Source organism: Dermacentor variabilis, chromosome 2 (genome assembly GCF_050947875.1).
Source record: "Dermacentor variabilis isolate Ectoservices chromosome 2, ASM5094787v1, whole genome shotgun sequence".
NCBI lineage: Eukaryota > Metazoa > Arthropoda > Arachnida > Ixodida > Ixodidae > Dermacentor > Dermacentor variabilis.
The window spans coordinates 85,731,009-85,741,838 of record NC_134569.1 but is presented as its reverse complement, the minus strand read 5'-3'; the positions used below and the strand labels follow the sequence as shown (position 1 = coordinate 85,741,838).

General features: G+C 42.9%; 1 protein-coding gene across 2 annotated transcripts in view; it reads right to left on the bottom strand.

Moving 5' to 3' along the window:
- Nucleotides 1–3,255: 3,255 nt before the first annotated feature.
- gzl (godzilla E3 ubiquitin protein ligase) overlaps nucleotides 3,256–10,830 on the bottom strand; it is a 54,965-nt gene continuing 47,390 nt past the window's right edge. For both annotated transcript variants that reach the window (XM_075681208.1, XM_075681209.1), the window contains exon 9: nucleotides 3,256–7,056. In XM_075681208.1, the coding sequence (XP_075537323.1) occupies nucleotides 6,593–7,056 (464 nt within the window). In that variant the 3' untranslated portion in view covers nucleotides 3,256–6,592. The remainder of the gene's footprint in view (nucleotides 7,057–10,830) is intronic.

The following is a 10,830-nucleotide window of genomic DNA, read 5'->3' as shown; positions in this document are numbered from 1 at the left end:
TTCCTTTTGACGACAGTGGTAAGCTCCGAGTCACAATTTGGTAATTCCTGCCGTATTTACTCCAATCCATTTTTATTCTTATGTAAATTTCCTTCTCATGATCAGAGTCCCCTGTGTGTAACAGACCTAGATAGGCATACTCCTGCACAGACTCTACAGGCTGACTGGCGATGATGAATTTTTGTTCCCTTGCCAGGCTATTGAATGTTACCTTTGTCTTTTGCAATATCAACCTTCAACCCTACTCTTACACTTTCTCAGTTAAGGCCTTCAATCATTTGTTGCAGTTTATCCCTAGTGTTGCTGAACAGGACAATGTCATATGCAAACCAAAGGTTGTTGAGACTGGTAGGTTGTCAGATGCGGTTAGAACGAAGCTCTGCTGCGGTTCACTTCATCTGTTCTGACCAAACTGGAGCTCGTCATAAGTGGATGGCACCCGCGGGATTATGGCAAAATGTTGTGTCATCCTTGGAAAAGCTGTTTATATTAATCGAGAAATTGCTTTAAGTGGGGCTGCTCAAAGTGGACTCTGCAGTCTTTTCTTTGTCACTTCAGACAACGTGGCCACAACGAACTTACTAAACGACTTCCTTTGCCATTACAGGGCTACGGGACGTACAGGATCAATCTTTACTACAGGGGACTGTACATGGAGGATGCCAGGATGACAACGGTAGATGTCGCAGCTTCCCGTATCATTTCCAGTGTGTCTAGTACGTAGAAATTGTGCCACTTCCAGTGCACTGTTGTAGATAGTATTACCAAGAGATGACGGATTTATAAGCTTTGTGCAATGTCACAGTAGTTGTATTTGCCATGCTAAGCTTGCATTTGATGGAAGAAGTGAGGTTTCCATGTATTTTAGGAGTAAGAGTTATAGTGCATGCTTGATCCAAGTAAGTGTTCCTAGCAACAATTGGTCTGTTCAGACACAGTTATGCCATTAACAAAGCAAAGGAAAAAGCTTTACTCAATTGCAAAACATATAAATACTGGATTTGACAGCCAAGAGGTTAAGTAGGTTTTTAATAGCCATATAATTCCTGCTAGAACTCTTATACCTTCAGCAATGAGGATCACTTTTGTTTGTTGAACTAACCTAATAAAGGCCCAAGCACATGCACGTGATTTTTGGGTGACAGCAACGAGCAACAGGTTTTGTCGTTGTGGAGGGCGATTCGTCGCTGTCGCGTCGCAGGTTTTTGGCTAGCCAGAAAATTTTGCTTGTTGCCCTGAGGCCTGCACGGTGACAGCGTGATTGTGCAACAACATGGCAGCAACCAGTCTGCTCGATTCCATCTAAATTCGCTCTTGCAACTTGCTGTTGTGACAGCAAAAAAAATAGTTATGTCAGCCACGGCATTTCATGCTGGCAGCATGGAACTGGTTCTCTCATGTGATGACAGCATATTAAACACAGCACTAATACACCTTTGTTAAAGCATTGACCTCATGGTACGGTTGCCATTTCTTTATGGGCATGTATTTCTTTGAACAGCAATGTAAATTTGTGGCAACATTTTCCCACAATGTCGTTTGTATATGTGGTTGCTTCACACCATGACGCAACAGAGTCTGCCTGCACAGCACCACTGCTGTGCAATGAGTCCAAGTGCAATGAGTCTTTGTGTAAGATGAAGGTCACATGTTACAACTTGCATACAAAATGCTGAAAGATTGTATGTCGCTGTTAGCAGCTAGTGCGATATGCTCAGCAGCTCAGAGAAACGTCTGTCTTCGTTTGTTATAAATATGTTGTGATGTTGTATGTTGGTTGTTATAAAATGTTGTGATGCAAGTTAATTCTTTAAGTGAGATGACATTTTCAATTAATACGTATACAGGTGCATCTAAAGGACAATGATAGTAGGCCTGCAGGATTAACAGTAACATCAGTACAGGCATAAATATTCACTTCTTAATCATGCCAACTGGTCAATGTTAGATGACATGGCAACATAAAAAAGGCACAAGTTGCCACACGCTTCCTTTGAGCATAGAGCAACATACAACGTAAGTGTGCAAGATGTGCCAGTAACAACCAAGTATACATCCTTGCAACCACATAACAGCACTGCACAAACTTCCTTAAATCTAGCCAGTTGTGACTCACCACAGACTACAAACGATAGCAGTGCCTGCTGCATTACAACATACCAATGAGTTTCCCATAGCCTCACTGTACCCATACATATAATAAATTCTCCCTCTCTCTGTCAAGCTTTCATTGCTAACACATTTCTTGTATCACAGACTTTTATTCTGGCAATATGACAGACACAGCAACATGTGCTCAGTAATGAGTAGACATGGACCCAACAGTAGAAGCTGCAGCAGTCCATGCACGGTCCCTGTCTATGCAAACTCAAATGTCCAGATCTGGCATCAGCCATGAAATGCAAATAAATTTTTCACACATTTCAAAGTTCATGCAATGTGTAAGGGCACCTTGTTGTATGGGAAGTTGATTTATTGTGGCAACTGAAAGAGCTAAAACAAAATGGCAGGCGCATTACTTATTCATACTTTAGGCATTGCACAGGTCAATGTGTGATGTTGGTTTTTCACCTACTTTTTACTATTGTGCAATGGAACCAAAGATTAAGCACTACTTCCGCATACAGTGGTCAGCCACGTCGATGACAACCAGCTGAGCAATAGGCTGTCTCCTACATTTTATACTGAAAGTGAATAAAGTTAAGCCATGTACAATTACAGCTAAAGTAATCAAAATTTTGAGCATCTCTACGAAGGGACTGCACTGATTGATACCACATGAATGTATTATTAATATAAAATAAAATGCAAATTAAATAAATTTTGTAAAAAGAGCTGCGCTGTCACTATGTTGACGTGCCAATGTGAACTCATAAAATAGGCCACACCTCTTGCACACGGTCACTCAAGAACATAATGTGGCAGGGTAGCCACAGCAAGTCGCTAAAAACTCCACAATTAATCATAGTGTCGAAAACACTGGCAAATGTGAAAATGCGAACATATATTCCATTTTTCTCTAACTTGTTTGCATTTCAATTTGCACTGATGGTACGTTCATCACTATACTCATGATAGCTGTGGCAGCTGCAAATGCAAAGCCATGATGTCTTATGCCATTGCCTTGGCTTTTTTATCGTGGCTCCAAAAAAAGACTAAAATATGCGATTGCCATACAGCAGCAGGCACCATCAGCGACAACTAACTGTCATTCTTTTTTTCTCTGCTTTCCAGATTCTGACAACAGACACAAAATAATTTAAATAAACATTTATTTTCATCTTCTGGAAAAACAATTGTGGTACTTGTTTCAAGCTTCAAGAATGCACCCCAAGAGAAATACCATGCATTGTTAATCAGCCAAGAGGACAGCTAGTTTATCAACGTCACTTTTTTTTCTACTTAGGGCCTGTCAGAAAGAACAATGACTAGTGCCAATATCGGTAAAGGAGCACCACCAGAAAAAAAAAAGTGTGAATGATATAAACCACACATTATACACAGCCGAGTCTACTCTACTACCAAAGCAATGCAGCACCACTTCACATGCAGCCCATCAATCAAGACACTCCGAGCGACAAGAAGGTAGTCGGACAAGGCTGCAGATAAAGAACAAAAAAGAACTCATTGGAGAGTGCCAGCCAATAGCACAACACGATACAGGATACACAGACGGTGACAGCATCTCTGGTAATGCAGAAGGACTGAAAAGCAGATGAGCTGGAACCTATCCATTCTTGGGCAGCGCACACACAAACGAAACACGAGACAGAATACAGGACAAGCGCTCTGGTATTGTCTCGTGGCGATGTGTTCCAACCAAATCCTCAACACTGTAAGCAGCTACTGACCTGCTCTTATTTCAAATATGTAACACAAGGATGTTTACAACGCACCTGATTGAATGCAGTCTGTGAAAAGACATTTCCAGCAATGCTTCTCTTCCTGTCCGTGTATCCCACACCGCAGTATATGTCAGGCTAAATCACACTATCATGTTTGAATATACTACTCAAAAGACAGGGGGGAAAATAACTTTCTTGAGCTTTGGCATTATTAATCAAGCAAGCTGCCATTAAACAATACCTTTAAGCTCTTCATCCACACTTGATTTGCCCAGCATTCATCAGAGAACCATTATGGCTGCAGAGGCCACTTGGGACAAGTGCTAATGGAAAACATGTATTGCAGTTCGCACAGTGGTACAACACAATTACTGAAGTGGCATGTGAAAAGGTTGCAAATGCAGTACTCCGATACAGTTCTCCTAACACACTGTCTATGCAAGTTACAGCTGTATATACACACACTCCTGAAAGATATGACAGGGTCATCAGTCAGTTTTCCAAAATATGCACAGGTGTGCAATGTTACGCCGCTAATGCCAAATAGTTGGAGGGACATCACATTCTGCGAAGTAGTGCTTAGACTTCGCAGATTACACAGTTGCTTCGAAAAACCACACACAGACAAAAAGAAATATAATATTAACAAAGTTAAAATGAAACGCCCCTGATCACAAGGAGTAAAAATTGCACTTGCCAGCAACATGCAGTGCTGGTGCGACTAATATGTGATGCACCTCATAACGGCTGCAAAGTCAACATCGTTACAGCTTTTTGTAAGCAAAATCTAGAGTTAAATGAATTGATACAGATGCCCATGTGACAAATTTATTGGCAGCACAGCACGTGTCTTGGGCAACATATTTGCTCCCACCATCACCATCATAGCTTCACGATACATTAAAAAGCATCACACAACTGGCTTCTGGATGGCTGCACAAAAAGGCAAGCTATACAGAGAATGACTTATGAATGAATGCATGAAAACACCACTCACAATGTGCAAGTTTCCATACTAGCGCACACAGAAAACATGCTAGTAGGCCATAAATGGCGCACCAAGGATCAAGTTCGCAACAAAATTCCCCATCACCTCATAACTACCAGGAGTAAACTAATTACTTTGATGTCCATCATTAGTGTGCGAGTTACTGAAAGCAGAAAGGAAACAGATGACAAATGGTACAATCATACACACATAATGTTGCCACAAAAACAACGGCCTCAATTTACACCATATATCACATACTACTAGAAATGTGCCATTCTTTTCTCAAACGCATAGTTCAGTTCAAACAAATGAACCTTGGCAAATTTACCCACCAGTAGAAACCCTTGCAGATCACACAACACAAGCTGACAGTGCAAGCTCTTGTACGGCGAAGAATCTGCTACCTTAAGAGACTTCAGGTGCTACGACAATAAAGGCAGCATGACACACACATACACAGTGCATCAATTGTTCCAGATCAGTTATATACAGCCCCAGTCAACATCATGGGTGCCCATTACCCACCATGCATGTTCCCAACTCCAGTGGGAAGATAGTTACAATGTTAACCATCTAACACAGCTTTATGCTAGCAGGCTTAATAAGCTTGCAGGCTGAGACTTATACTATGTCATTTCTGTAATTGCTCTGCACACCTCATTAGTGCCTTGCACCATTGCCTTGCAAAAAAAAAAAAAAATATGCTGACAGTAATTGTCAAATGTTAGCATGCGCCACTCAGTGCAGGAAATACCTGTCGTGTGCTACAAGTACGGATGAACCAAATGAAAATTTTGAAGTTTTTCTCGTAGCGCAACAAACACGAGGACGTAGAAGAGAAAACAGACACAAACGGAAATGTCGCAAGATGTTGCTAACCTCAATTATACTGGAAGTACCTACTTACGCAATGCTTTAACAGTGATATTCAGAACACCTGCCTCCTGCCATTTCCTAAGCCTAACTAGGATTAATAACTTGGACACATAGACTGCTTCATGAGATTACCTCTAGACTCCCACCACACAAGAGCAGTGCAGCAGCTTGAAAAAGTGCCGAATGGGATTTGGGAGAAAATTAAAGGGCTGGCTGTGGAAGACACACATATTCCCAAAGCCTGAATGACTGAAAAATGGCTAACATGATAAAAAGAAAAAGTTCTTTCTGCGTCCACTAAAACAAAAGAATACGCAGACAGCTATACATATATGCACCTCATATATTAGTGTACCACTACCAGGTTGGCGTTTGAGAATGGTACGTGCTCCCTACAGTCATTATTTTAAACCTTGTGCAGTGCACTTTAGTCCCACAACAAGCAACGTAATTTCAATACTGGACTTCCCATCATACGTGGTGCATGCCGTATTTTCATAAATGTCGCTGTTGGGGGGTGGGTAGATCACCTTATCCGTTGGAGAATAAAGTTTATTCTATCTATCTATCTATCACCATCTAAGCCTCAATGCCAGGAAAAGTACTGCACACATAGTAATGCTTGTCACAAAACAATGGCATAAGAAAGATGCAAACGCAAGCAACTAGAGCACACAACAAGCTTGCGTCTGCACCATCTTCGAACCCCCAACAAGCAACTGTACCAACTAGCCCGACCTTCAGGCAGATAAAACGCCCGCGGGAATGAAGACAATTATTGTTGTGTGAGAAAAGCAGACTTCAGAAGGTATAAAATTACTGAGGAGCATGGAAATTGCCCTGCCTGCAAAAGGCAACTCCTATCCTTGCACTTTATACACTACAACCGCAAGTGGTGCTGGCTTTCACCTTGTGCACTTGCCGAACGGCCAGGCCTGACCTGCACTTCATCTTCAGCACCGCTGCTGATGCTGCTGCTGTCAACGTCCCGATTTAGGGAGTGCGCCGTGCTCACGTGTGTTGGGCATGAGCTACTAGTCGGCATGCCACTGTCTTCTTGGTGGAAGCTCGCCGTGTGAAGAATAGGGCGGATAGAGGAGCCCCGCACTACGGTCGCAGCCTCTGTTGGCTGGTGTAACAGCGGGGGCACGCCACCAAAAGTTCCACCACCACCACCACCAAAGCCCGCTAGCAGAGGTGTGCGCTCTGTGGCATTGGCCCCTTCGTCTTCGGTTTCTGAGTCGGAGTTGGGGTTCATGCCTGGAAGGATCACCTTGCGCTTGCAGATGGGGCAGGTACGCCTGTTGTGCAGCAGCCATGGCTTGATACACTTGCAGTGGTATGCTGCAGGGCACAAGGGACAAAGGATTCAATTGCTCACCCAAAGTTCAATGCCGTGACAGAAATAGCTAGCGCCGAATGACTGGACATCACACTACGGACAAAGGACGTCCCAGCTAACAATAGCCAAGCCCTTAAATATAAAATACAGGATATAATGCAACCAATAGTCTTCTGTTAGCAGTGACGTACTGTACCAGGATGATCTTTTTTTTCACAATTGAACTATCAATAACTAGATGAGATTAATTAACAAATTATATTTTAATTATTCATTGATGGCATAAAATTTTTATAGAAAAGAAAGTAATAATTGTGTTTTAAGACAGCCAATTCAGTTCTCAGTATGCTATGCCTCGCATACTAATTATGTTTCCGCATTATAAAGAAAACGCACGAAATATGAAAATAGCTGCATGATTACATGTCTGCGCATCGCATCACCAGCAGTAACAGGCATTACTCAGAAGAAATAACTGCTCAATGCCTAACTTGGCAGCGACGTGAAAGTGGTGAGGCATCTGTATCGGTGTTGGTCACCACAAACGGCGAGCTGCCTTTTCCACATGAAGCACTAAGCCAACGCAATGCGCAGCAGCATTGGGGAGGAGGGCGAAGGTTATCGATAGCCCTAGTCGGTCATCTATAGCTTCCCTTCCCTTGGCAACCATTACGTAACTCTGATGGACTACCTGTTATCTGCCCTGTACATTACAGGACCTGCCCAGCTCCATCTTTTTTCTCTTAATGTTAACTAGAATATCAGCTAACTTCCTTTGCTCTCTCATCCACATCATTCTCTTCCGGTCTCTTAATGTTACGCTTAACATATTTCGTTCCATCACTCTCGGCACGGTCCTTAACTTGTTCTCGAGCTTCTTTGTTAACCTGAAAGTTTATGCCCCATAATTTAGCATCGCTAGAATACGATTGTACACTTTTCTTTTCAATGAAAGTGGTAAGCTCCTAGTCACGATTTCGTAATGCCTGCCGTATGCACTCCAGCTTATTTTTATTCTTCTGTAAATTTCCTTCTCATGATCAGGGTTCCCTGTAATTAACCTAGTAACATACTCCTGCACAGAGGCTGACTGGCAATCATTAATTTTTGTTCCCTTGCCAGGCTACTGAACATTAACTTTGTTTTCTGCATATTAATCTTCAATCCCACTCTTACACTTTCTCAGCTTAGATCCACAATTATTCCTAGCAATTCGTCCCTGGTGTTGCTCAACAGGACAATGTCATCTGCAAACCGAAGGTTGCCGAGATATTTGCCATTGATCCTCACTCCTAAGCCTTCCCAGTCTAATTTAAATACTTCTTCTAAGCATGCAGTGAATAGCAATATGTGCGTTATAGATTTATTTATTTAGATGATACTGCCAGCTTTCTGTTGGCAGCCAAAGCAGAAGTGGTACATTTGGCAAGAGGGGCACTGCCAATCACTGTCACAAGATATGCAAAAATTCGCAATGATTATGCATGCAAGCAGACTAATTGCCTGAGTTGAGAAAATATAAGTGCTGGGCAATTTAGAGAGATAAAGCGTAATAAATAACTTCGAAAGAATTTTTGATGCCACAAGCGTGAAGGTAAGACAAATCTATGTACAGTAAAACCTTGTTAAACTGCATCCGCTTAAACAGTAGTTTCGTTTTAAAAGTAGTAAAGTCAAATCCCCGACTCAGCAGCCATTGAACATAATGTGTTTTGTATCCACATAAACCGTACCAGTTTATTGCGTACGCGTTGGTTAAAACGTAGCGTTTCCCCTGTTCATCGCGCAAACACGGCGGTGCGTCGTCTCCATCGGGCGGCTCGGCAGAACAACCAGCCTCAGAGATCGGAACAACGGCCTCCAAGCGCCCTGTGCGTTTGCACGTGAAGCCACATCAACATCAACATCATTTCGGCGCCGTGCCAGAGTGTTGTGGCGTCGTGCAAGCGAGGATTCGCGTCATGCCGTAGCTCAGATAAAAAAGACGCCGGGTGCTCAGCATAGAAGAAAAATTAGACATCGTTCGTGCTATCAAACGTGACACGAAGAAGTCGGCGCTGGCATGCGACTGGGATCTGATGATGATGATGATTGAAGTTTAATGGCGCAAGGGCATCTAAGGCCAAAGAGCGCCATGACATGTGTTTTGGTTTAGTAAAATTGTGAGTTTAGGGCTATGACCTAGAGGCTGTATAGAGGCCTACACGTAAGACAAATCTATAAATACTAGTGACTGCATTCTAAAATACCTATGAAGATAAATATAAAGCCTAAAATGCATTGGTTATGGGCACACATAGTAAATTATAGTGGATTGCCCGAGTCCCTTGCTGTATAATCCTTGCCTACACAAGAAGTGCAAGAGCTCAGACATACTTTTGTGCATCAGATTGTACCTCACCTGTGAGGCACAATCTAATAATAATAATAATAATAATATTTGGGGTTTTACGTGCCAAAACCACTTTCTGATTATGAGGCACGCCGTAGTGGAGGACTCCGGAAATTTTGACCACCTGGGGTTCTTTAACGTGCACCTAAATCTAAGCACACGGGTGTTTTCGCATTTCGCCTCCATCGAAATGCGGCCGCCGTGGCCGGGATTCGATCCCGCGACCTCGTGCTCAGCAGCCCAACACCATAGCCACTGAGCAACCACGGCGGGTAAGGCACAATCTGAAGGTTAGGATGGTATGAGATGATGTCGAGAAAGTTAACTTCTGCAAGATAATTAAGCACTCTTTTAAAGTTAAATAGTGCGTCCTCTGATAAGAACATCCAGGGATGGGGAGGTATATGATGTGAGTAGAGTTCTCTAAAATGAGCCAATCGGTGTCGGTGAAGTTCAGGACATTGAATGAGGACATGTAGTACGGTTAGGTTCTCACTGCAGCATGTGCACGTCGGTGGGTCTGTTGCTGCCAAGAGGTATTTGTGTGTGCCATAAGTGTGTCCTATTCTAAGTCGTGCCAGGGTGACTTCGGTGTGTCTATTAAGCTTCAGTGGAAAGGATTTGGTTAACTGCGGTTTAAGCAGGTGCAGCTTATTTTCAACTTCCTTGTCCCATTCAGTTTGCCAATGATTACGGAGCGCCTTTCATACCAAAGGTTTCATATCCACACCAGGTACCCAGCTTACATCAATTGTATCCCGATGAGCCGCTTGTCCAGCATTTTTGTCCGCCATTTCATTGCCTGTGATCCCAGAGTGGCCTGGCACCTAGCATACAACAATAGCAAGGTTTTGTTTATACGCTGCGTGAATGTGTTTGAGGAGCTAGTTGATTACAGGGTTTCGGCTTGCTTTGCAGCAGGACAGGGCTATGACAACGCTTAGGGAATCTGTGTATATTACGGACTTTTGTATCTTGTGCTGTACTATGTACTCAACAGTGATCAGGATACCGTACACTTCGGCTGTAAAAATGCTGCTATGTGTGTGCAAGGTTTTAGTGTTGGAGAAGTCTGGGCCATGGGCTGCACATGATACCGAAGTTGCAGACTTCGAAGCATCAGTGAAAAATGCCATCGATCTATACTTGTCTTCAAGGGCCAAGAAATGTTGCTGGATGAGGGCACTTTGGCAACTCTTTTTGTTAAGTTCTCTAAAGGACAAGTCACAGGTAACTGTACATTGCTCCCAAAGTGGGATGGATTCAGCGTAGTCGCTTTCATGCAGATCAGTGAAAACAACTCCGAGTTTTTCCGCAACAGGTTTTACAACTAACAGGAATGGCGGAGCTTGTGAAGGCCTGTTTAAATACAACTGATTTGTGG